Below are 26559 nucleotides of genomic sequence, written 5' to 3'. Positions count from 1 at the left end.
AAAAACGGAAGCCATTGGCGACACTCCAGGAGTAAAGACGGTCAAGAGAACGCTGAAGACAGCGCTCCAGGACACGTGTACACTGCGCGCTGCAATAGATGGTAAAATCGTCCACGAAAAGGGAGCCTGATACATCAGCTGGGAGACAATCCATTATTGGATTGATCGCGATGGCGAAGAGAGCGACGCTCAAAACTGAGCCCTGTGGCACCCCATTCTCCTGGCGAAAGGTGTCTGACAGGACAGAACCCACACGTACCCTGAACTGTCGTTCCATTAAAAAAGAACGAATAAAAAGAGGGAGGCGACCGCGAAGGCCCCATGTACGCATGGTGCGGAGAATGCCCGCCCTCCAACAGGTGTCGTAAGCCTTCTCCAAATCAAAGAACACAGTCGCGGTCGGGCGCTTCCGCAAGAAGTTATTCATAATGAAGGTCGACAAGGTAAACAGATGGTCAACAGCAGAGCGGCGCCTACGAAATCCACATTGTACATTGGTAAGTAGGCGTCGAGACTCGAGCAGCCAAACCAATCGAGAGTTAACCATTCGCTCCATCACTTTACAGACACAGCTGGTAAGCGAGATGGGTCGATAACTGGAAGGCAAGTGCTTGTCCTTCCCCGGCTTAGGAATCGGGACAACAATAGACTCGCGCCAGCATGCGGGAACATGTCCCTCAATCCAGATGCAATTGTAAGTATGAAGAAGAAAACCTTTACCCGCAGGAGAAAGGTTCTTCAGCATCAGAATATGAATAGAATCAGGCCCTGGAGCAGAGGACCGTGATCGGTCAAGTGCGTTTTCGAGTTCCCGCATGGTGAAAGGGGCATTATAACTTTCACGATTCGAGGAGCGGAAGTTAGGTGGCCTAGCCTCCTCTGCCTGTTTGTGGGGGAGGAAGGCAGGGTGGTAATGAGCGGAGCTCGAACCTCAGCGAAAAAGCGGCCGAAGGCATTGGAGACATCCTCAGGGGCCACAAGGACGTCATTCGCGACCGTCAAGCCAGAAACTGGTGAGTGGACCTTAGTGCCAGATAGCCAGCGCAGTCAAAACGCACAGAGGTGTAGTGTGCCAAGGCAATTTGATCGCATGGGCGTAGCTTCGTTTCCTGGAGGGCTACGACGAGCGGACGGTGCAAGCGGAGCAGCAACTTCAAGTCCTCTCGGTTGGAGCGAATGCTGCGAATATTCCAGTGAATAAGTGCCATCGTAAGAAGAAAAGGAAGATGAAAGAAGGGGTCACCTCGAAGGCCGCGGAGGGCCTGGCTTCGAGCAAGCACTGCCGCCGCTATCAGTAGGCGGACAGTCATCGTCCATTGGGGCTATAGGTTCATCGGCCATCTTGGGAAGACGGCCGGGAGGGGGAGCTTCATCCGCCGGTGAACGGCCAGATGTTCGGCTACCAGCGGTGCGGCCAGGCGAAACGGATGACGGCCTGGGGCGGCAACCGCTGGGTGGCGCAGGAGAAGAAATGCGCCGTGGCGGAGAAGGAGAACTGTGCTTCCTATGAGCCTTCTTGGAAGGACGTTTGGTGGAAGTACCGGTCGAAGGCTGGGAGGTCGAGGTACGTAGGAAGTCTGTATGGCACGGTTCCTTCTTGAAGGCCCGTGCATCTGACTTCTGGGTCTTCGTCTTGGCAGAAGCTGATGAAGGTCCTTGTGTCTGAGGGGTGACGGGAGGAAGAGGAGACGTCGACCGGGCGATCTTAGCTCTGGCCGAACGGACGACCGTGGTGCTGAAGGTCAGATCGTATGTCTGGGTTGCCACCTCCCTGGTAGTACGAGGAGAGGCAAGGACAGTACTGTATCTACATCTATACTCCGCGAGCCACCTTACGGTGTGTGGCGGAGGGTACTTATTGTACCACTATCTGATCCCCCCTTCCCTGTTCCATTCACGAATTGTGCGTGGGAAGAACGACTGCTTGTAAGTCTCCGTATTTGCTCTAATTTCTCGGATCTTTTCGTTGTGATCATTACGCGAGATATATGTGGGCGGTAGTAATATGTTGCCCATCTCTTCCCGGAATGTGCTCTCTCGTAATTTCGATAATAAACCTCTCCGTATTGCGTAACGCCTTTCTTGAAGTGTCCGCCACTGGAGCTTGTTCAGCATCTCCGTAACGCTCTCGCGCTGACTAAATGTCCCCATGACGAATCGCGCTGCTTTTCGCTGGATCATGTCTATCTCTTCTATTAATCCAACCTGGTAAGGGTCCCATACTGATGAGCAATACTCAAGAATCGGACGAACAAGCGTTTTGTAAGCTACTTCTTTCGTCGATGAATCACATTTTCTTAGAATTCTTCCTATGAATCTCAACCTGGTGCCTGCTTTTCCCACTATTTGTTTTATGTGATCATTCCACTTCAGATCGCTCCGGATAGTAACTCCTAAGTATTTTACGGTCGTTACCGCTTCCAATGATTTACCACCTATGGCATAATCGTACTGGAATGGATTTCTGCCCCTATGTATGCGCATTATATTACATTTATCTACGTTTAGGGAAAGCTGCCAGCTGTCGCACCATGCATTAATCCTCTGCAGGTCCTCCTGGAGTACGTACGAGTCTTCTGATGTTGCTACTTTCTTGTAGACAACCGTGTCATCTGCAAATAGCCTCACGGAGCTACCGATGTTGTCAACTAAGTCATTTATGTATATTGTAAACAATAAAGGTCCTATCACGCTTCCCTGTGGTACTCCCGAAACTACCTCTACATCTGCAGATTTTGAACCGTTAAGAATGACATGTTGTGTTCTTTCTTCTAGGAAATCCTGAATCCAATCACAAACCTGGTCCGATATTCCGTAAGCTCGTATTTTTTTCACTAAACGTAAGTGCGGAACCGTATCAAATGCCTTCCTGAAGTCCAGGAATACGGCATCAATCTGCTCGCCAGTGTCTACGGCACTGTGAATTTCTTGGGCAAATAGGGCGAGCTGAGTTTCACATGATCTCTGTTTGCGGAATCCATGTTGGTTATGATGAAGGAGATTTGTATTATCTAAGAACGTCATAATACGAGAACACAAAACATGTTCCATTATTCTACAACAGATTGACGTAAGCGAAATAGGCCTATAATTATTCGCATCTGATTTATGACCCTTCTTGAAAATGGGAACGACCTGCGCTTTCTTCCAGTCGCTAGGTACTTTACGTTCTTCCAGCGATCTACGATAAATTGCTGATAGAAAGGGGGCAAGTTCTTTAGCATAATCACTGTAGAATCTTAAGGGTATCTCGTCTGGTCCGGATGCTTTTCCGCTACTAAGTGATAGCAGTTGTTTTTCAATTCCGATATCGTTTATTTCAATATTTTCCATTTTGGCGTCCGTGCGACGGCTGAAGTCAGGGACCGTGTTATGATTTTCCGCAGTGAAACAGTTTCGGAACACTGAATTCAGTATTTCTGCCTTTCTTCGGTCGTCCTCTGTTTCGGTGCCATCGTGGTCAACGAGTGACTGAATAGGGGATTTAGATCCGCTTACCGATTTTACATATGACCAAAACTTTTTAGGGTTCTTGTTTAGATTGTTTGCCAATGTTTTATGTTCGAATTCGTTGAATGCTTCTCTCATTGCTCTCTTTATGCTCTTTTTCGCTTCGTTCAGCTTTTCCTTATCAGCTATGATTCGACTACTCTTAAACCTATGATGAAGCTTTCTTTGTTTCCGTAGTACCTTTCGTACATGATTGTTATACCACGGTGGATCTTTCCCCTCGCTTTGGACCTTAGTCGGCACGAACTTATCTAAGGCGTACTGGACGATGTTTCTGAATTTTTTCCATTTTTGTTCCACATCCTCTTCCTCAGAAATGAACGTTTGATGGTGGTCACTCAGATATTCTGCGATTTGTGCGCTATCACTCTTGTTAAGCCAATATATATTCCTTCCATTCTTGGCATTTCTTATTACACTTGTAGTCATTGATGCAACCACTGACTTATGATCACTGATATCCTCTTCTACATTCACGGAGTCGAAAAGTTCCGGTCTATTTGTTGCTATGAGGTCTAAAACGTTAGCTTCACGAGTTGGTTCTCTAACTATCTGCTCGAAGTAATTCTCGGACAAGGCAGTCAGGATAATGTCACAAGAGTCTCTGTCCCTGGCTCCAGTTCTGATTGTGTGACTATCCCATTCTATACCTGGTAGATTGAAGTCTCCCCCTATTACAATAGTATGATCACGAAACTTCTTCACGACGTTCTGCAGGTTCTCTCTGAGGCGCTCAACTACTACGGTTGCTGATGCAGGTGGTCTATAGAAGCATCCGACTATCATATCTGACCCACCTTTGATACTTAACTTAACCCAGATTATTTCACATTCGCATTCGCTAATAACTTCACTGGATATTATTGAATTCTTTACTGCTATAAATACTCCTCCACCATTGGCGTTTATCCTATCCTTGCGGTATATATTCCATTCCGTGTCTAGGATTTCGTTACTGTTCCCTTCCGGTTTTAACCAACTTTCCGTTCCTAATACTATATGCGCACTATTTCCTTCAATAAGAGATACTAATTCAGGAACCTTGCCCTGGATACTCCTGCAGTTTACCAATATTACGTTAACTTTTCCTGTTTTTGGTCTCTGAGGACGGACGTTCTTTATCAACGATGATAATGTCCTCTCTGGTAAGCCGTCAGGTATTTTATCGTTTCGCCCAAGGGGGGCGGGGGGGGGGGGGGGGGGGGGGGTCCCTCTAACCTAAAAAACCCCCGTGTGCACGCCACACGTACTCTGCTACCCTAGTAGCTGCTTCCGGTGTGTAGTGCACGCCTGACCTGTCTAGGGGGGCCCTACAGTTCTCCACCCAATAACGGAGGTCGATGAATTTGCAACCATTATAGTCGCAGAGTCGTCTGAGCCTCTGGTTTAGACCCTCCACACGGCTCCAAACCAGAGGACCGCGATCGACTCTGGGCACTATGCTGCAGATATTAAGCTCAGCTTGCACTCCGCGTGCGATGCTGGTTGTCTTCACCAAATCAGCCAGCCGCCGGAAGGAACCAAGGATGGCCTCAGAACCCAAGCGGCAGGCGTCATTCGTTCCGACATGTGCTACTATCTGCAGCCGGTCACACCCAGTGCTGGGAGCAGCGTGGGCTTCCTACTAGCCAATAGCTTGCGAGCAGCCGAGGTGGACACTTTCTCTTTGACCCGAATTTCTTGGATACAGCGTTCTTCCTTATAGACAGGACAATCGCGGGAGGATGCGGCATGGTCACCCTGACAGTTCACACAACGAGGAGATGGAGGTGGACAGTCACCCTCATGGGCATCCCTGCCACAAGTGACACATTTAGCCACATTGGAACAAGACTGTCGAGTGTGATTGAAACGCTGACACTGGTAGCAGCGCGTAGGTGTCGGGACATAGGGGCGAACAGAAATAACCTCGTAGCCCGCCTTGATGCGCGATGGCAGCTTAACACTATCGAAGGTCAAGAAAAGTGTCCGGGTCGGTACAAGGTCAGTGTTGACCCTTTTCATGACCCTATGGACAGCCATCACGCCCTGCTCAGCGAGGAAAGATTGAATCTCCTCGTCAGTCAATCCGTCGAGGGATCTAGTATAGACCACACCACGAGACGAATTCAAAGTTCGGTGAGCCTCCACCCGTACAGGGAACGTGTACAGGAGTGTGGCCCGAAGCAGTTTTTGTGCCTGAAAGGTGCTCTCAGTTTCTAGTAATAAGGTACCGTTACGCAACCTGGTACAAGATTTGACAGATCCGGCTATGGCATCTACACCCTTCTGGATAACGAAAGGGTCTGGATAACGAAAGGGTTGACAGAGGAAAAATCCTTTCCGTCCTCAGATCGAGAAACGACGAAGAACTGTGGGGCAGGCGGTAGTACTTTTGTCACTGGTGGCTGGTCACGTTTCCGTTTTTGGGCAGAAGTCGAGACAGATGGAGTGAAATCCATTGCGGAGGAATTCCCCATGATTGCCAGCGTCTCCGATGGCGCGCTCCTTCCTTGTGGGGACCCTCTCAGAGGGCACTCCCGCCTAAGGTGAATGTTTACACCTCAGGTCACACCTCCCGAGAAACAGACGGAGGGACCAATCGGCATGGTCAGAAGGTATCAGCTCAGGCAATCACCCCTCCCCGGGCCTTGCCTTTACCAGGGGGTACGCGCGTGCCTTACATGTCTACCCAGGGCGGGGAATTACGCGTTACCCCGTCACTGGCTACGCGTGCGAACGCGTGGGTCGGCCTTCAGGCACGCACGGGGAGGAAGGAAGAAGAGGAAAAGGAGGAGAGAGAGGGAGAGAGAGGACAGACTGACTCAAACGCCGAGGCGGAGACCAGAGAAGGCAAGGAGAAGAAGGCAAGGAGAAGAAGGCAATGAGAAGGCAAGGAGAAGAAGGCAATGAGAAGGCAAGGAGAAGAAGACAAGGGAAAGAGTAAGGAAGACAGTGAGGTGGAAAAGAGCAAAGAAAGGAACCAACCAAAGAAAGGAAGAAACGAGAAGTGAAAAAGCAAAATGACCGCAAATAGAGGTCGTGGAACCGTCCGTCTCCGGACGCAGGCGCTAACGGCCCCCTTGAGGGGGTGGGACTCCTTTTAGTCGCCTCTTACGACAGGCAGGAATACCTCGGGCCTATTCTAATTCCCGGACCCGCAGGGGGGATTAACCTTTCTGAATGGTTTTTACTATTCTGTCAGTCCTTTTTACATAAACAGTAGACAAATTTAAAAGCCGACAATTTCTGTCCTTTTATTTTGCAAATTTGGAGTTCTCTTTCAGAATGTATTGGTCTGATCTGTGCATTTTCTGCTATGTAACTACCTTTCTTTAATTTTTTCCTGATTTTCAAATAACGAGAGAAACAGATAATAGCATCTATCTAATCATAGAATAAAAGCAGACATGATACTTGGCAAATACCTTGAGAATATTTCGCATATCCTTTCACACCTTCAAACACCATTGATGTCCTCTCAATTGTTTCAGATATCACCTTTGATAATTCATTCTGCAAAGAAAGATACATGTTTTTATAAGAAGACAAATTAGCATGGAGGATAGTTACATCTTAAAATACAAGAACACATTTTCAGTTTTGTTGTCATATTCAGGCCTTTTAAGTTAATTAACGATGGCATAAGCTACAAATACAAGCTTTCTACAACTGATGAAGTACATCTAACATTGCTATTGAGAGACAAGTTAGGCAGCAGATGAATCAGGAATTGGATGCTATGCTGTAGTTAGATTAAAATAACTTTCTGACTGTGATTTCAGTGAGTTTGGGGAGGGGGGTAGGGTCTAGAGGTCAGTCAACCTTAAGTTGTGTCTCAAGTGCCACCATCCCCCCTCCCCTTGTGATAAAACTATTAAACTTCTACAATTGCATCCACCCTATGAAAACCACTATGAAGTGCATGGCAGAGGACACATCTAAATGTACCAGTTATAGGCCTCCTTCCCATTCCATTCACAGATGGAGCACGAAAAGATTGTTTAAACATTTCTGTGTGTGCTATAATTACTCCAATCTTGTCCTCATGAACACTACATAAGCAATATGTTGGGGTTGTACAATGTTCCTAAATCCATCATTAAAGTTGATTCTCGAAACTTTGTAAGCAGGCTTTCTTGGGATATTCTGTGGCTATCTTCAAGTGTCTCTCAGTTCTGTTTATTCGGCACCTCTGTGATGCTCTCCTGTGGGTCGGACAAGCTTATGAACATCTGTGCTGAACTCCTCTGTATGCATCCAATATTCTCTGTTAGTCCTATCTGATAAGAGTCCACTACATTTGAGAAACTTTCCGGGATGTGTCAAAAGAGTGTTTTGTAGGCAATCTGCTTTGCAAATTGATCGCACTTTCCTATTACTTGGCAATGGAACCAAAGTCTGCTGCCAGCTTTATGTGTGACTGAGAATGTGTGATTGTTCCCTTCCACATACAGTACTACCATTCTGTGAGTTTAAAAGTGAGCAGTTTTAAATTTCTGTACACTTAAGGCATGTAGCCACAATCTGCACTAATTTGAAATCACTTCAAGATCAGTCTGAACAGCTGTGCAGTATTTCATTGTAGACAACTGCATTGGATGCAAAAAGCCTGAGGTACACCACTGCCGAGACTGCTAAGCACAGTGACTGCAGAGGGGTCAGAGCTACCACCCACGTCTCACAGCAAATGTGGACTGGCAATGGACGGCTTCCTCCGTACCTTTGATACACTGCAGCTTTTCGGACACAAGCTCCTCTCCTCAATTCATTCCTCAATATTCAACCTAAAATCCCTCAAAGTTTCTCAGTTTAGTATGCCCTGAATAGTGGAAAATTGAAAGGTTGTGAATACTAATGTTAATTGGAATTTACATCTCCGAGTCCATATACTGTGGTAAATTATACACGATCCAGTCACATTAATGTGACCACCTGGCAATAGCCTGAATAACCACCTTTCACTGCGTGGACTGCTGCGAGACATGCAGGAAGAGGGTCAATTAGGTTCTGGGAGTTATTGATAGGGATGTGGAGCCATGCTGACTCCAGTGGCGTGGCAAACTGTGCTAGGTTTCTCGGCTGAGGATTCACGGTGCAAACAGCCAGACCAAGATGGTCCTATGGACTCTCAATTGGGTGTAAATCTGAGTAGTTTGGTGGCTAGGGGAGTATGGTAAACTCATACTTGTGCTCTTCGAAACACTCATGTACCCTGATAGCTGTATGACACGTTCATTGTCCTGGTGGTAGATACCACTGTACCAAGGGAAAACAAATTACATGTAGGGGTGGATATGGTCTTCAAGGATAGTAACATGCTTGTGTTGATCTACCGTGCCTTCCAGGACAACAAGATCATCCACGGAATGTCACATAAACATTCCCCAGAACATAATACTCCGTCCTTGTTTGCTTTCAGATGTTTCACCCCTTACAGTCCAGAGTAAGATAAAATGCAATCCACCTGAAAAGGCTGTCCACCGCCATTCAGTGGATGTCCAGTTCGGCACTGGCATGGAGATTCCAGACTTTATTACTGACAAACAGCAGCCACCACGGGTGCACGAACCAGGCACCTACTACTCAGGCCCATACTCAGCCATGTTCGCTGAACAGTCATTGAGGAGACACTGTTGGTAGCTCCTTGGTTTATATGGGCAGTCAATTGCTCAAGTTGCGGATCCATTCACCCATACACATCTCCACAGCCGTCATTCACCACTGTCGTCTATGGCCTGTGATGCACCACAGTTGCCTTGCTGCCGATTTTGGATGGTGCCATTTTGCCACGCATAGTATAAAAAAACCACAAGGCCACTCAAACAGTTACAAACTTGATCACACACATGTTTGTACAGTCTTCTTTAGAGATGAGCTACACTTCCCCAGAGATCTCTCTATACACACAAGTCAGTAGCCACCTTAGCTGCATCTGACTTCACACATCCATTCCATTTCACATCACTTGCAATGTTATAACTAGACACTTAATCTACGTGACTGTGTCAAGCCACGCATCATTAATACTGTTTTTTAACATCACAGTACAGTGTTGCTACTCATCTGCATTAATTTACATTTTGCCACATTCAGACTAGCTCCACACAGGGTCAACTTTGTAGTGCTGCTCAGTAGTTCGAGAGCAGTGCTTCCAATGACACTGGCGGTCCAACCAAGCGCGAGTGGCACTCCAAACGCACCTTAGTGGTACATTTGCAGCACGTTAGTGGCGCTGCAAACTCTGATCCAATTGTATAAAATTCTGACTAATAAGTGAAGGATATTTCATTAAATGTTCAACAAGTTTTGCCACAAATTACAATAGAAACTTGCTACCTCCTTCATTATTTTGTTGGGAACAGAGATGGATATAAGTTTGAGGACACACTTTATGTAACTGGACTGAAGGATGAGATGCCAGTACACAGATATCTATATGGAAATATTGCTATATGCATCCGAACAGCATTTGCTGATTACTTCACGAATAAAAGGACACGGAACTGACAAACATACTTCAAATTTGAAATCGAGATAATTATGCAGCTGAGCTTGTTTGCTTAAAATACAACTTTGCACATACTGAATTTGCATAGCATTGTAGCTACTACAATATTTGCTGTGTTATTGTTATTTGCTGGAAATAAACATTATTTTTCTTACAGATTATGTTTTCCTCTGTTGCGGGCAAGCTAGTGAAATTTGTTTCGAATTTCCCAATTATGGACTACCACACATTATTCTTTGCTATCTTATTGCTGTAATCGTCATGTTTCAGATCTTATATGGCAGGCCACTTTTCAGTCCCGATGGTAAAATTTCTGTACTGATGTCTGGTTGCGCGTTCCTGTATCTGATGCCATTGTCTATGACAGTACAAACCTACCATTTCCTCTTAGCTGCAGCTATTGCACCCTTGCATTAACAGTGCTGCATTCCTGTGCTTGAAACATTCAATTGCTGTCACTGCATCTGAAACTGCCCACATATCTGCAGCAGACACCACTGGCATTGCTGCTAAGTGGCTATGTATGAAGCGGTCCTTAGGCCGAGCTGACATTCTTGACACCAAGTGGAAATTCTGTCCAAGTAATCCTGAAGCCTCCTACAATCCCTTAAAGATGACACTTTCTCGTAAACTTCACAGTTGTCAGCAACTGTTACCGATTGCTGCTCACACTACCAGTCACACTGTCCGTGTACACAGAGAACAAAAGCAATCCTACCACACTTTCCTGGAGCACTCCTAGTGATACCCTTGTCTCTGATGAACACTTGCTGTACAGGACAATGTGCTGTGTTCAACTACTTAAGAAGTCTTTTGGTCACTCACATTTCTGACATATGCTCAGACCTTCATTACCTATCTTTAGTGTGGCACTAAGTAAAACACTTTCTCGAAATCTGGGAATATGGATTCTGCCTCTTGCCCTTCACCCACTGTTCGTAGGGTATCATGTGAAAATTATCTATAATTGAAAATAAATGTATAAAAACAAGGAATAAAAATATGAACAACCGTATGCATGACATAATGCACACTCAAGCACAAGTGAATAAGTAAGTAAGTAAGTAAGTTAGTTAGTTAGTTACTTCCTGTTCCATGAATCATTTTGCACGATAAATCATCATGATGTGGAACAAGTTGTGGTGTCACTGCCAGACACCACACTTGCTAGGTGGTAGCTTTTAAATCGGCCGCGGTCCGCTAGTATACGTCGGACCCGTGTGTCGCCACTGTCAGTAATTGCAGACCGAGCGCCACCACACGGCAGGTCTAGAGAGACTTACTAGCACTCGCCCCAGTTGTACAGCCGAAGTTGCTAGGAAAGGTTCACTGAGAATTACGCTCTCATTTGCCGAGACGATAGTTAGCATAGCCTTCAGCTAAGTCAGTTGCTACGTCCTAGCAAGGCGCCATTTATCCTTTGCTATGTATCTAATGAAGCATGTACAGTAACAAGACCAATGTTCACCAATTGTGGATTAAAGTTCAGTATTCCAGCAGCAACATACTTTTCTTTATAGCATTCATTACGTATCCTGTTTCAGACCTCACGCCAGCCTGCGTGAGTTAAACGCGTGCCTTTCGGTTACCCGTCACTGTGGACTGGCTGTCTTGCCAGTCCACAACACAAGTCATTTTACATTCAAATTGCAAATTAATTTGTGCATTTATTTGAAATGAAAAAAAGATATACAGATTGAATTAACAATTCCTACCTTTCACCTGTTATACACTACAAACACAGAAATTCTTCAATGGAATAGGAGGAGTTGTCAAGAAGAAACATTTTCAATTTATTTTAAAATTTTACCTTGCTGTCAGACATTTTATATCACTGGGAAAGTGGTCAAAAATGTTTGTTGCAGCGCTGTGCACCCCTTTCTGTGCTAAAGACAACCTTAATGTTGAGTAATGAATGTCATTTTTTTCTTTTAGTATTGAAATTATGTACCTCATTATCCTCTTGAATTGTAGTGGGTTATTTACAACAAACTTCATGAGGGAATAAATATACTGAGAAGCAACAATCAGAATGCCCAACTCCTTAAACAGATGTCTACAAGATGATTGTGGGTGAACACCACTTATTATTCTTACAGTATGTTTTTGGGCAATGAAGACCTTCTTTCTTAAAGATGAATTACCCGAGAATATTATTCCATATCACATTACTGAATGAAAATAAGCAAAATATGTCAACTTACTGATTTCTCTCTCCCCAAAATTTGCTGTGATTCTAAGTGCAAATGTGGCTGAACTAAGTTGTTTTAGGAGTTCCATAATGTGTTTTTTCCAATTTAAATTCTCATCAATACGGACACCTAAGAATTTTGAAGTTTCCACCCTATGTATTAATTCATCACCATGTGTTACACTGGTGCAGTACCCCTAGAGGTGCAGAACTGAATATGTGTCTTTGAGAAATTCAGGGTGAGACCATTCGCAGAAAATCAATGATACTTTGTTCACCATTTCTTCCATTTCTGTATGTATACTGGGAGTGATTACAACACTGGTGTCATCTGCAAAAAGAACTATTTCTGCTTGTTGTTCATTAGATGATAGATTATTTACATATATGAAAAACAGTAGAGGACCTAAGATTGATCCTTGGGGAACCCTATACGTGATTTCTCCCTAGTCAGAATTATGTCCCTGGATTCTGTTGGTTGAATTACTACTAAGTACAACTTTCTGAATTCTTTTGGTTAGATATGACATGATCTATTGGTTGGCTTTACCATCAATACCATAAAACCACCATTTATCTTGGAGTATTCTATGATTCACACAATCAAATGCCTTGGATAGGTCACAGAAAATACCTATCGGTGCTATTTTGTTTTTAATGCTTGTAATATCTGGGTGTGAACATGTAAATGGCATTCTCAGTAGAGGAACCCTTCTGAAACCCAAACTGTGATTTGCTGAGGACATTACTGTTGCCAAGGTGAGATATTATTCTAGAATACATCACATTCTCAAAAATTTTGGAAAATTATGTCAGCAGTGAAATGGGTCAGTAGTTACTGACATCTTTCTTATCACCTTTATTAAAGAAGGGTTTAACAATGGCACACTTTAGTCTCTCTGGGAAAATGCCTCAAGTTAGTAATGCACTTCATATTTCAGACAATACTGGACTTTTCAAAAAATTTTAAAGTTGACAATACTGGACTTATTACATGGGAACAAATATTTAGTACTCTATTGGAAACACCATCAAAACCAGAAGTGATTTTATTCTTGAGAGAATGTATGATCCCGTAAATTTCAGAAGTAGGAGTTGGTGGCACATTCATATGCTGTAATTTTATGAGAATTACTTCTTCAACATATTGCTGTGATCTTTCTCTTTAACTGTTGGTCCCTACCCTTTCTACTATGTTTAAGAAATGGTTATTAAACAGATCTGCTAGCTGTGACTTGTCATTTATAACCCTTACATTTAATTCAATAGCAATGTTATCCTCTTCTGTGGGGGTCGACCGAAGCGTCCGGTCCCACCCGTGACGTAAGGCTGTTGTGGTGTGTAACGTCACAACGGCGTGGAATTTAGTTTGTGAGAGTGGCGTGTTTGTAGGTGTTGTTTTGATGTGATCGTGGTGCTCTCTGGTGGTGTGTTATGTGATGTTTTATGTTTAGTTTGTGTGTGTGGAGTGTTTATAGGTGGCGTATTGTTGCGGTTGCTGGTTCTCTCTGGTGGTGTGTTTATGGATAGCGTGCTACGTGGCGTATGGGGTTCATTTGCGTGATAACATTGCATGTGTATGGTATCGGGACTGTGCTTTCAGCGGAATATTTTTCAGTGAGTTAACGATTTTAGTTTTGTTATTTCGACATTATTGTAGTTTTTTCCGTTCATCATGTGGGAATTTTGGTAAATTGCTTTTTTTCTGTCTTTGGTAGGTATGGATATAACTGACTAGGCCAACAGTTTTCGGATGTCGTCGATGATGGGGGACAGTGTGTTGTCTGTAATAAAATTTCTTCAACTATTCCGATTTCTGGATGAAGTCGTGAAGTGTTCAGTATGTCATGAAGATGTGAGGCTTACTAAAGTTCCGGTGTCTCGGACCAGGGACAGCTGTATGTCGAGATGTCTTAAGGATAACAGTCAAGGGAAGTGTTCGATTCCAATTTTGTTGGTTTGTTGTGTTTTTTGAGGTAGTGGTGATTGTGGATGTGGTTGTAGTTTTGGGTTTTATGATTTGGTATCGGTAGTTTCTGTTGACCTATATAGGTCAAGGGAAGTGTTCGATTCCAATTTGTGGGATCAGGAGCTGCTGTTGAGCTATATAGGTCAAGGGAAGTGTCCGATTCCAGAGGATATTGTTTAGTGGAATTTGCGGAGTTTAGTGTTGTCAGTTTTTCATCATTTTGTGTGGTTTGGTATGGTGGTGTGTCTAAATTTGTTTATATTTACTTTGTCCCCAGCCAAAAACCACCAATTTCCCACACTCATCCCATTAGTTTCACTAGGATTTTGTGGAACGTGTGTGTGTTGGTTTTTCGATGTATTTTCATGTTTATGGTCAAGTTTACATGATGACATCATAGGCGCCATATTGGAGTCATAGTGTATGGTCGTTTCCGCCATATTTGTGACTTCATGGGTCAAAGAAGACGGGTGGAATCGGATGCTGCTGTATTTCCCTTCTGTGGTTGGTTGTCCTGTCTCTTGATTCATTATATTCCATATTGCCTTAACTCTGTTGTCAGATGTACTGGTTTCTGACACTGCGTGCATGTTTCTTCATTTTTTAATAACCTTTCTTAGTAATTTTGTAGTGCACAGCTACTGCAGGGTCTTTACTTGTTCTAGCCAAAAGATACATTTCCCTTTCCCTTTCAAACTTAGATAAAACAATGGTAGTCCAAACATAAAATATTACTTTGTGGGGTGAAGATTAGTCTAATAAAAGGACTAAACCTTCCTTGCTGCACACTAACAGAGGCAAAAAAACTGTGGAAAGGAGCCAAAGGCTGTTAAAATCTGCTCTCTAATAGCTTCAAGACAAGTCCAGATTACTCAAAATTTTAAAACTCATGCTACACTCATCAAAGGTTTTAATGACGTTAATCACATACAGGCATTGAAATGAATCAGTGGTAACATGTGAAAATTTATGCTGGACTGGGACTCAAAGTCGGATTTTCCACTTAACACGAGCAGTCACCTAAACTACTTCAGACATCCAAGTGCACTCCCCATCTGAGCCAAATACCCAGCCTGTTACACCATATACACAAGGCGTCACCTACTCATGAGAGAGAGAGAGAGAGAGAGAGAGAGAGAGAGAGAGGGGTGGAGGGGTGGGGGTGGGGGGGGCGGGGGGTTTGTGTGTGTGTTTTTTTTTTCTTTCAGACATGTCCGAAAGAACAGACACCTTATTTGATCTAGCGGCTGATCAAATTCATTGTCAAAGTTTTTAATGACATTACCTGCATTTGAGCATTGATATGAATCGATGGTAACAGGTGAAAATTTGTGCTGGACTAGGACTCGAGCTCTGATATCCGGCGTAACACATGTTAAGTGAAAATTCAGATTAAAGTGCTGCACAAATTTTCACCCCTTACCAATCATTCATTTCAAGCCCAAATGTGGCGAACCTCAGTGAAACTTTTGGCAATGTATTTGTACGGTTGCAGGGTCAAATATGGTGCCCATTCTTATAAAATCATTGTTTGAAGTAGATGGCATATTTCCAGAAAAACCATTTAATGTCCTCCAATCAGCACTCAAATAACATTCACGACACTGTTCTGTAATCATCAAAAAGCTGCTAAAATCTTAGACTAGGGAGAGTGGTTGTGTCACGTAGTGAGCGAGAGGATCGGGGAAGAGGGGCTGGCGACGTGGAGGCAGCAGTAGGAGTGAGAGATAGGGATGTAACACACAGGTACCACAACTGGTGATAATAAAGTGGGATCAGGTTGTGAGGGGGTGGCAGAATAAAGGAAGGAGAGACTACCTGGAAGGGGTGCGGATGCAGTGGGTTAGCAGAGACTCAGGTCAGGAGGACTGCAGGAATGAAGGATGTGTTGCAAGGATAACTTCAATCTAGGTAGCTCAGGAAAGGGTTGTAAAGCAGCCACTGAAATCGATCATGCTGTGAATAGCAGCTTGTTTTGACAATGGGTGGTCAACTCTGCTCTTAGCCACGGTTTGGCAGCATGATTTATATGTTATATTGAGACCACAACAAAAATGAGGATCATGTCGTGTTGTACACCACATTAAAATTCTACAATCTGCCAGATAATGATATATAATTGAAAGTAGTTCCAGAAGAATAAAGATTTTAGCAGCTCTGTGGAACTTGCACACAAAAATGTCTTATGAGAGCTGTGGATCACGATTTAAATGAAAAACAATATTCAGTTGAAAAATGGCATTCTGTTCTATTGACACCATATGTGTTTGTTCTGAGGCTCTTCACGATGTAAAAGGAAGTCGTCAGTGAAAGGACAATGTCCTTCCAAAGCCAAGCCAAAATGACCATGCCTTGTCTGAGTGACTGGGCAGAGCCACAGATGGCCAGAAAAAACAGAACTATTCAGGTATTGTTTTTTCATCATTATATATCAGCATGAAACCATGCAATCCAGGAAATTTCAAATTACAGCAGTTGCATTTTCAGAATACAGAAGGGTATTTTAAGAATTATATCTAGTATGAATCCACAATATCCTCCACAGGCCTTCACAGTATGTGTATAATCATTAATGTGGGGAAGGCGAGCCAAAGGTTGCGTTTCATTGGCAGGACACTTAGAAGATGCAACAAGTCCACTAAAGAGACAACTTACACTACACTCGTTATTGCTGCGCGGTGTGGGATCCTTACCAGGTGGGATTGACGGAGGACATTGAAAGGGTGCAAAAAAGGGCAGCTCGTTTTGTATTATCACGTAATAGGGGAGAGAGTGTGGCAGATATGATACGCGAGTTGGGATGGAAGTAATTAAAGCAAAGACGTTTTTCGTCGCGGCGAGGTCTATTTATGAAATTTCAGTCACCAACTTTCTCTTCCGAATGCGAAAATATTTTGTTGAGGCCAACCTACATAGGTAGGAATGATCATCAAAATAAAATAAGAGAAATCAGAGCTCGAACAGAAAGGTTTAGGTGTTCGTTTTTCCCACGCGCTGTTCGGGAGTGGAATGGTAGAGAGATAGTATGATTGTGGTTCGATGAACCCTCTGCCAAGCACTTAAATGTGAATTGCAGAGTATTCATGTAGATGTAGAATGCCTTGTCATTACCAATATTTCTCTCTTCACAAAAAAATAGTGAAAAGCATGAATATAACACTAAAATCAAAAACAATCTCTACAAAGACCTCAAGTCATCTAACATTAGTACAAAAAGGAATCAGATACATGGATACAAGTGTATTCAACAACCTAGCAGTAAATTAAACTGAGTGGAGTTTAGCACCAAATTAAAGAATTTCCTACTAGACAACTCATTCTACTTCACTGGCAAGTATCTTAACAGACATGATTAAATTTAATGTTTTAGGTTTATGCACTTTGGTAAAGTAATGTATTTTTTTCTTTTTCACTGTACTAAACTCAAATTAAATTAAACATACAGTCCCATTCCCACATCTCTGAGACCACTTTGTGTGGGATCCATGGAATACAATTGACGTAATGGGGCCACGAGGTATAGTCGATACTAATCGTCGGCTTTGAACAGTGACACACTGTTAGTCGCTGCTGTGACATCACCTTCTGGTGTGTATTTTCACAGACTGGTTGTTAGGTAGCAAAGCCAGTGAATCGTGAAAGCAAAAAACCTGGTGGTGGCGCCACTCTGATCTGTGGCTTAGCCCCAGGTTAGGTGACAGAGCCAACAAATAGCAAAGCAAAAACCTTAGTTATGCTGACAGACTTATCTGTAGCTTAACCAGTTTGAAGAAACTGGTCACCTATATCACATTATTGTTCCCATGTTGTTTACGACATTTGTCAGTTGTTTCCTCCAGCATTAATCAAAGCCTATAACTATTATCAAGTATTCCTGTTTATCCATGTAATGTAATATGGTGAGTAGCTCCCTTTACTCATTCCATTGCTTGAATTAGTTCATTATTTCCGTGTTCCATTGATCACTTTGCACAATAAATCCTAATGTTATCAAATGAGTATTAGGCCTCCCAGAAAATCAACTAAGACTCTGACAAAATCCACTGCCCTTCCTTTTACATAATGCTTCACATTGAACTTTTACGTAACTTAAGATGAAACACTATCACCTACCTTTTTACTGGTAAAGTTAAAACCTTTATCATACGAACATTAAATTGACTGGTATTTTCACTCCCAATCCAAATATACTGAAAAAGTTTGAGAAAGAATTGCTAACAGGGCATTGTTTACTTTTGGTTTCGAATATTATGGCTTTTTAGGTTCTTGATGAATGTCTACCAGTAAACTGTTTTCAAGTTCTGCATCAGAGTGTAAAATTCCATTCTGAAGTGTAGCCTGGGGCATGTAGTCTACACATAAATTTTTACTTTCAGTATTATGGCTGTGAATTTCACAAAAATTTCACAGTGAGAAGGGATATGAAGGGCATTCTCTTAACCTTTTTCTAAAATACCAACAGAAGCAGTCTACATGATTTGTCCTACACATGGACCAATGTTAGCATTCATCGTTGCTATTCTACATCGATGCCACCTCAAGGGGTCAAGTAAGGAGGCAAGCCTTAAAAAGTTTAGCATAACAATCTGATAAATTTTTGCATTTGTATAGCTGAAGATAAAGATGTGTAACAATAAATATAAACAAGCAATATAAAAATGCACTGAATTAGATGATGGGATATACATCATCATCTTAGCCAGTGACACTATCACCATATGAGTGTACCCTTTAAATGGATGCAGTATGCTGTCCGTCACCTGAATTTTTTAAAAATTACATCCCTGTGTAAATTAGAAAGAAGAAAGCAGGGTAGAGGATTAACAGTTATTGGAAAGACATGGGGTTCAAATTGGTCTCTTATCATAAGTATACCATTTCCCTATACTCTAAAAGCAGCGTTGAAATTGATGAAAACATTTTTCAGCTGACACCTAAAGTAAATAAAGTAGCCTATGTATTTTTAATAAGTTTGAACAGCAATACCTGCAGCAGCAACTACTACACCGTTCTGGGCATACTTTCAAATATATAGCAAGCGTGTTGATGACTAATGGAATACTAGGTACGTCTTTTACTGAAATATCAATTTAAAATACACATGCTCCATAAAACAAAGCATTTGACCGCCTTGGCTATCTGAGCGGTCGCGACCTACTTATGAAAATATCAATTAAAAATCGTACAGAAAACAAATGTGTACCCGAGCATCAGCTTTTGATAAAGCATCCAGGTTTCTTCCTAAGGTGTTGACTGCTTCTTCTGTTAGAACTTTTACGCTGGAGTTTTCCCAAATTAGTTTACATTCAGCTTCTTGGAGTCTGCTGGTCGCAACGATAACGCTCTGCAAGCCGCGCAGGACGCCCAATAAATCCTGACTCCACACCCGAGACATGTTTGTTATATTTACGACAAATCAATTATTCTACACTAAGAACATTCATGACGCAGTGTATCGGATCATAAAATGAGAGCAGCCCAGGAGTTTAGGGGTTATGTCCGATTGTATAACAACACTAAATTTAAAAAAAGGGATGTTACGTAATGCACGCAGTGATGTTTGACAGCCAAACTGTTTCACTGATACAACTTCCTCTTAATCTCTTAACAATCACAAGCATCACTTCCACAGCTTTCTTCACTTCTAAATAATTATTCTTTACTATACTTTCTCTACTATTGCGACAACTCCCGAACCGGCATAACACGACACCCTGCTACCATACCCCGCTACGGCATCACAGATGACGGTACAAGTCAACCCCCTATAATGAGTACAGCATGTTCAGTAGTAGCAGCTTTAGGAACCCACACATTAAAAAAAAATCTGAAAGATTTTGCCTATTAACAGCCTTATAATTTCAGTCCCATTTTACGGATTTCTTGCTTGGACTAAGTGTTCGCAAGGGACATGGTCTCGCTGCTTTCCTTAGTCTACAAAGTTTTTTCCCCTACTGTTTTGCTGTTGCAAAAGTTTATAGTATTAAAATAAAGACATAAAAATCCCGAGCTAGCGCATTAATTTCTCCTGACAACAAAAAACTGCTTTTCATGAAAAGTTCAATAGACATTACGAAATTGTATACCGTATATACACTGTTATCGCTTGTGTTGTGAATGTTTATTCCGTATCTAGATATATACGAGTATTTTCATAATTATGAGTGCGTTATGGAGATTTCAGTTTATACTTTACATACACAAAACTGTTGAATTAAATAGCTACTGCATTTTTGCTACTGTAATGTAAACTGCCATGTTGAATAAACAAATTACAAATAAACGCTCCAAAAGAACATATATAATTTTTACATGGAAATTAGTTTACGCTTGGCAGTTCGTTAAATATACCCTGTTCTCCTTTCTATATTAGTTGTGTCAAAGTGCCTTGTTTGTTTACTTATGCGAATGCTGTCATGTATCATACGGTCAAGTTAACTACGTCATCGTAAACAGCTGTCTTGTGTTTTGGTTTGGCATCCGAGAGGTCATTCTGAGACACAAAGAAATCGCGTAAGCCAGTCCATTTTCTGATACACTTGTGTCGTGAGCACGTGTTTTGAGGTAAAAACTTAACAGTGGAAATGAAAACCGTTGTAGTTTATAGCGAGGAAGACTTTATTTACGTTACAATATCGAATAATAAGAACAAATATGGTGATGTGTTCGCAGAGCTTTGAGGACTTCCAGAAAAAAAATGGGTCGCATTTTTCTGGACCATATTGGAGGCTCTCGTCTTTTCTCATGCGCTTCTTGTGATACGTTCCTCACAAACAGAAGTGAGCTAATTAGCACGAGATTCACTGGTGCGACTGGTAGAGCATTCCTCTTCAATAAAGTGGTGAATCTCAACTACAGGTAACATGACACACTCGTAGTTAATGTGTAAATATGTCACTCTCTCTAATTGCTCTACGGATCAAGGGTTACGAATGAGACACTTCGAATGCCCCCAAGATTCCATGAAAAACTGTAAAATTACCTTGTCACGATTTTTGGAAATTATCAGGAAACATTTTACGAAACCTAGCGACAAATTATGGCCGGACACGACTTATCAGATGGTGTTGATAAAATTAAAACGATTCGTTTTAGTCGCTGAACCTTTTCGCAGTATCTCGACAGTTACAAAATTTCGTCAACGGAAGCTGTCATGCTAACAAAATAATCGTTAAACATGAAGAACGGATGATATTTGACACTGACGAACTGTTTCAGACAGCATCCTAGCATTTCTGTTGTTTCCTATAATAATGACCATTTATTAAAATAAACTTGATATATCAGAAACTGTGATGTTAAGGTCTGAGCATAGAACAATATTAACAGCGAAGGGAAACAGGATCACAATGCACATTGCTACATACTTGACATTTTTGAACAGTTTATTCCGTAGTTGTCAGTACTACTGCAGCAATTAATATGATTGAAAAAAAAAAAAATCCTTTAGACCTGTGAAGAAAATTGTATTGACTTAACAAACGTTACTTTCTTACAAAAAGTGTGATGACTGCTAGCAGAAACACATCTCTACAGAGATGAACAAAATCCGGAAGACAATGGATATGAAGTTGATGGCACTACAGAAATCTTGTGCATACTGAAAGGATATGCAGTAGCATTCAGTTTGAATACAGTCAGTTTGATCCTGGTTTTAAGAAATGGTTGTAATCTTTTTAATTTCAGCAGCAATGGGAATAGTAGGCACAGCAGTTTGTTATTACATGACTCATAAATATCATGGATTAATCCTAAGTTCCTTATCTCTGTCACGAGATGCTGTTGATGATGTATCCGTAACAGGGGTGCAGTTTAAGCAAGGGGTTTCCTTAATACGATTTGAGAAGATTAGGTGTTAGGATGAGGTTTTAACGTATCTGCTGCCACAATTGTTAACAATGAAATTTTGATGCTGTACATTAACCAGAGTCACCTGTGATGAATATTTTACTTAACTCCATATTAAATTATGTGCAAAAGAGTGCACAATAGACTGTAATGTTGTTGGGTCTTATAGCTAGCTTATAAACTGGTACATATGCTCTGCATGCCTGTTAACCAGTGTATACAGTAGGCATTGTAGCTCTTTCACACACAATACTAAGTGGGCTTTAGACAATCTCTCTCTCAAAACTAATCAGGAACTGCATCATATGTACATCGTTAAGTCTTGAAATGCAATGGCTGAAGTTACAACGAAGGTCTTGTAGCCATTAGGACCAATAAGTTAGATTGATTTATGATATGTGGTGAACATTAAGCTATAGATTCTAAATGCACATGTTCTTCATCTTTCTTTCTCATTTTCTGTTTTTAGACAGGAATGTGAGGGCTCGTATCTCTAAGAACAGTGCTTTACTCTTCTTTGGTCTTGGTTATTACATCATATTTTGGTTCAAACCATTTGTGCACTTAAAAAAAAATCCCATGACTGCAACATCAATGAGTCGCTGTTGGAATTGGCTCACTCATACAAATACATGGGTGTAACACTTTGTGGGACTAGTGTAGCAGGGGATACAACCCGTCGGCTTTGGACATTGACGTCACAAGTCGCCAATCGAGAAGCGATTCTTCTTAGTGTTGTAGCTCCCTTCAGTGGCTGATAAGTGTTTTTTGGCTTTTTTAAAAAAAATCTCACGAGATAGAATAAACAGATCCACTTTATTAAGCAATCAGTAAAAAAACGAAACTGAAACATAACAGCAAAAGCGAAAATCGTAAACTGCTATCTGGCGACTTGTGACGTCATTGTCCAAAGCCGACGGGTTGTATCCCCTGCTGCACTAGACCCCACTTTGTAGTGACATGAAATGGAATGCTCACATGGGCTCAGTTGTTGGTAAGGCAGGTGGTAGAGTTCATTATATCTGTATGATACTGGAGAAGTGCAATCAGTCCACAAAGGAGATTGCTTACAAATCACTCATGTGACCAGTTCTATAATATTGCTGAAGCGTGTGGGACCCAAACCAAATAGGACTAATAGAGGATATTGGACATATACAGAGAAGGACAGCATGAATGGTCACAGGTTTGTTTGATCCTTGGGAAGCGTCACAGAGATACTGGAGGAACTGAACTGGAAGACTGTTCAAGATAGACGTAAACTATCCTGAGACAGTTGATTAAGGAGGTTTGAAGAACCGGCTGTAGATGATGACTCTATAGGAATAGACTGTAATCCCTTACATATCGCTCACATAATGATCATGAGGATAAGATTAGAATAATTACCACACACACAGAGGCATTCAGCCAGTCATTCTTCCAGCACTCCGTATGTCAGTGGGATGGGAAGAGACCATAATAACTGGTACAGTGGGATGTACCCTCCACCATGTAGCTCATGGTGGTTTACAGAGTTTAGACATAGGTGAAGACATAGACATAGATGTAAACCATTGTGTCCAACATTTTCTTTACTCAATCATTTTTTGTCTCTCATAAAAGAAGTTTCACAAGCTCTGCAACAGGACACTTTTGACCAGTCTCATCCCTTTGCAAGTATTTCCTTCTCTTGTGTGACATCTTTGAGTTCGGAAAGAGAATACAAATGCGAGAGGCAGTTCATAGTGCCAGCTGACAATTTTGGCAGCAATGATCAGAAACATATGAGCTGTTTCAGTGTCTTTGTTGAAGGAGAACATATTTCAGCAAGTGAGATCAGTTACCCATCATTACATTTTGACATTAATCCTACAATGACACAGTTTCATGACGCTCACAGTTTGCAGCATTGTCCCCAGAACTGATCGTGGGCCTTTGGTTCTGAGTCAAGTGGAAGGACTGAACCAGAGATTTTGAAAGTTCTGTAACAAGCTAGGCTGCTACTTCCTGGACTGGTGCCATAATGTTGAGAACTGGAAGATCCCCCAAAAAAGTCAGGTGTGCACTACACTTCAGAGGCTGCTGACCGTGTGTGGGGGTGTGCACAAGAGTTTTTTAGATTAGGTGACTCTCTATCCAATCTAGATAACGATGGCTGTGGGAAACCTAGAAATAACAGTGAAAGATCGAAAGAAATGCCTCCCACAGGAGAGATTATTAAAATCCTAATGGTAAACTTCCGAAGCATTCGTAACAAAGTGCCAAAGTGAGAAGCACTCCTGAAAAGCAGTGAAGCATACAGTGTAAAAGGTACAGAAAGCTAATTGAAACTTGAAATTGATAGCAGTGAGATTTTTGGAGAAAATTTAAGAGTATATCAAAAAGATAGCCTATTAGGGAACGAAGGTGGTTTATTTGTCACAGTAGACAAAAAATTCAAACCCACTGAGCTAGAAAGTGAAGCTGCATGTGGGATAATTTGGGCAAGACTCAGTATCAGGGTTGGGCATAAAATGATAATTGAATCCTTTTATTGCTTACCAGACTCTTCTCCCAATGCAACCAAAATGACCATGACACAGTTGTTGCAATAATGATTACCAAAGTACAAAGGACAACTAAACCAAGCAGAAAGATACATTTGCTCAGTAAACTAGATAAAAAAATCAGTATTGTCTTATTTCAGTGAAGAAGTTTCATAACAGGTCAGGACAGTGTAGAGGAACTCTGGCTCAAGTTTAAAAGAATAGTTCACCACACACAGGGTAGATATGTACTGGTCATAATGAGAGGGAATCTCCATGGTATATAGTCACTATTAAAGAAATTTTTAAGAAACAGAGCTTGATGGATAACAGGTGTAAAACAAAGTGTGGGGCTACAGGTAGAGAGATGCTGAATGAAATGTGTTTGGCTTTCAAGAGAGCAATGCATGATGCCGTCAGTGACTACCATAGCAGAATATTGTCAAATGATCTTAAACAAAATCGAACGAAATTCTGCTTGTATGTAAGGGCTGTTAGTGGCACAAAAGTAGTGTCCAATCCCTAACGAATGAGACCGGAACTGAAATTGGGGATAGAAAAGCAGAAACTGAAATGCTTAACTCTGTTTTCAAATTTTCCTTTTCGCAGGAAAACCTAGGAGAATCGCCCCAATTCAATCCTTGTACCACCGAAAAGATGAATGAAATAAATATCAGTGTCAGCGGTGTTGAGAGACAGATGAAATCGTTAAAATAGAATGAAACTCCAGGGTCCCATGGAATCCTTGTCGGATTCTATACTGAATTTGAGGCTGAGTTTGCCCGTCTTCTCACTATAATCTCTCATAGAGCCCTTGTACAAAAAACTGTACCCAGTTCTTGGAAAAAGGCACAGGTCGCACCTGTCTGCAACAAGGGTAGAAGAAGTGATCCACAAAATTTCCATCCGATATCCTTGACTTTGATTTGTTGTAGAATCTTAGAACATACTCTGAGCTCAACTGTAATGAGGTATCTTGAAGAGAATGGCCTCCTCAATGCCAACCAGCGTGGTTTTCAAAAACATCAATCATGTAAAACCCAACTCGCACTATTCTCACATGACATACTGAAAGCTTTATATCAAAGCAAACAGGTAGATGCAGTGTTTCTTGATTTCCAAAAAGCATTTGACTCAGTACCGCACCTATGCTTGTTGTCAAAAGTATGATCATATGGGTATCAAGTGAAATGGAGAGTCATCGTCAGATATGGAAGTAATTCTGGTGTGCAACAGGGAAATATGTTGGGACCCTCGCTGTTCGTGTTGTATATTAATGATCATGCAGATAATATTAATAGTAAAATCAGGCTCTTTGCAGATGATACAATTATCTATAGTGAAGCACTATCTGAGAGAAGCTGCATAAATGTTCACTCAGGTCTTGACAAGATTTCAACATGGTGCAGAAATTGGCAACTTGCTCTAAATATTCAAAACTGTAAAATTGTGCACTTCACAAAATGAAAAAAATGTAGTATTGTATGCTTGGCTTGGCTTTGAAATACTCATTTGACTAAGGTTTGAAGCTCCTCTTTTTGTTCTTCCGTGTTTGTGATTTAAAAATTGTGTTCTTTCAGAAATCAGCCTTATGCAAACACAATTAGTTTATTTTTATATTACCCAGTCATGTTTCGACACAAATGTGTCATCTTCTGTGAGTCAAATTTTTATTTCTTAAAATTACTTTGCTAACTGAACTGTATTATTATACATCGATTTTTAGTGATTCAGTTAGTTATGTAATTTTGAGAAATAAAAATTTTACTCACAGGAGATGACACATTGGTGTCAAAACATGTCTGGGCAAATATAAAAATAAACTAATTGTGTTTGCATATGGCTGATTTCCAAAACAACCCAGTATTCTATGACTATAATACCAATGAGTTGCTGTTGGAATCAGCAAACTGATACAAATACCTGGATGTAACACTTTGTATGAAATGGAATGATCACATACGCTCAGTTTTCGGTAAAGCAGGTGGTAGACTTTGGCTTATTGGAAGAATACTGGGGAACTGCAATCAATATATGAAAGAGA

General features: G+C 41.7%; 2 protein-coding genes across 4 annotated transcripts in view; one reads left to right on the top strand and one right to left on the bottom strand.

Moving 5' to 3' along the window:
* The window catches only part of LOC124717002 (atypical kinase COQ8B, mitochondrial), a 137208-nt gene extending 117309 nt beyond the window's left edge, over positions 1–19899 (bottom strand). For both annotated transcript variants that reach the window (XM_047243629.1, XM_047243630.1), the window contains exons 1-2: positions 19364–19899; positions 6918–7005 (exon numbers count right to left, since the gene is read on the bottom strand). In XM_047243629.1, coding sequence (XP_047099585.1) covers positions 6918–7005; positions 19364–19555 — 280 coding nt within the window. In that variant the 5' untranslated portion in view covers positions 19556–19899. The remainder of the gene's footprint in view (positions 1–6917; positions 7006–19363) is intronic.
* Positions 19900–20613: 714 nt separating this feature from the next.
* The window catches only part of LOC124716664 (protein yippee-like 5), a 29277-nt gene continuing 23331 nt past the window's right edge, over positions 20614–26559 (top strand). Inside the window, exons 1-2 of one of the 2 annotated variants that reach the window (XM_047243202.1) lie at positions 20614–20724; positions 20833–21018. In XM_047243202.1, coding sequence (XP_047099158.1) covers positions 20858–21018 — 161 coding nt within the window. In that variant the 5' untranslated portion in view covers positions 20614–20724; positions 20833–20857. Of the gene's footprint in view, positions 21019–26559 lie in introns of both variants that reach the window. The other variant, XM_047243203.1, reaches the window with a different exon arrangement.

This window comes from Schistocerca piceifrons, chromosome 9 (genome assembly GCF_021461385.2).
Source record: "Schistocerca piceifrons isolate TAMUIC-IGC-003096 chromosome 9, iqSchPice1.1, whole genome shotgun sequence".
Lineage (NCBI taxonomy): Eukaryota > Metazoa > Arthropoda > Insecta > Orthoptera > Acrididae > Schistocerca > Schistocerca piceifrons.
Note: the sequence above shows the minus strand (reverse complement) of the source record. Positions and strands in the feature narration are given on the sequence as shown.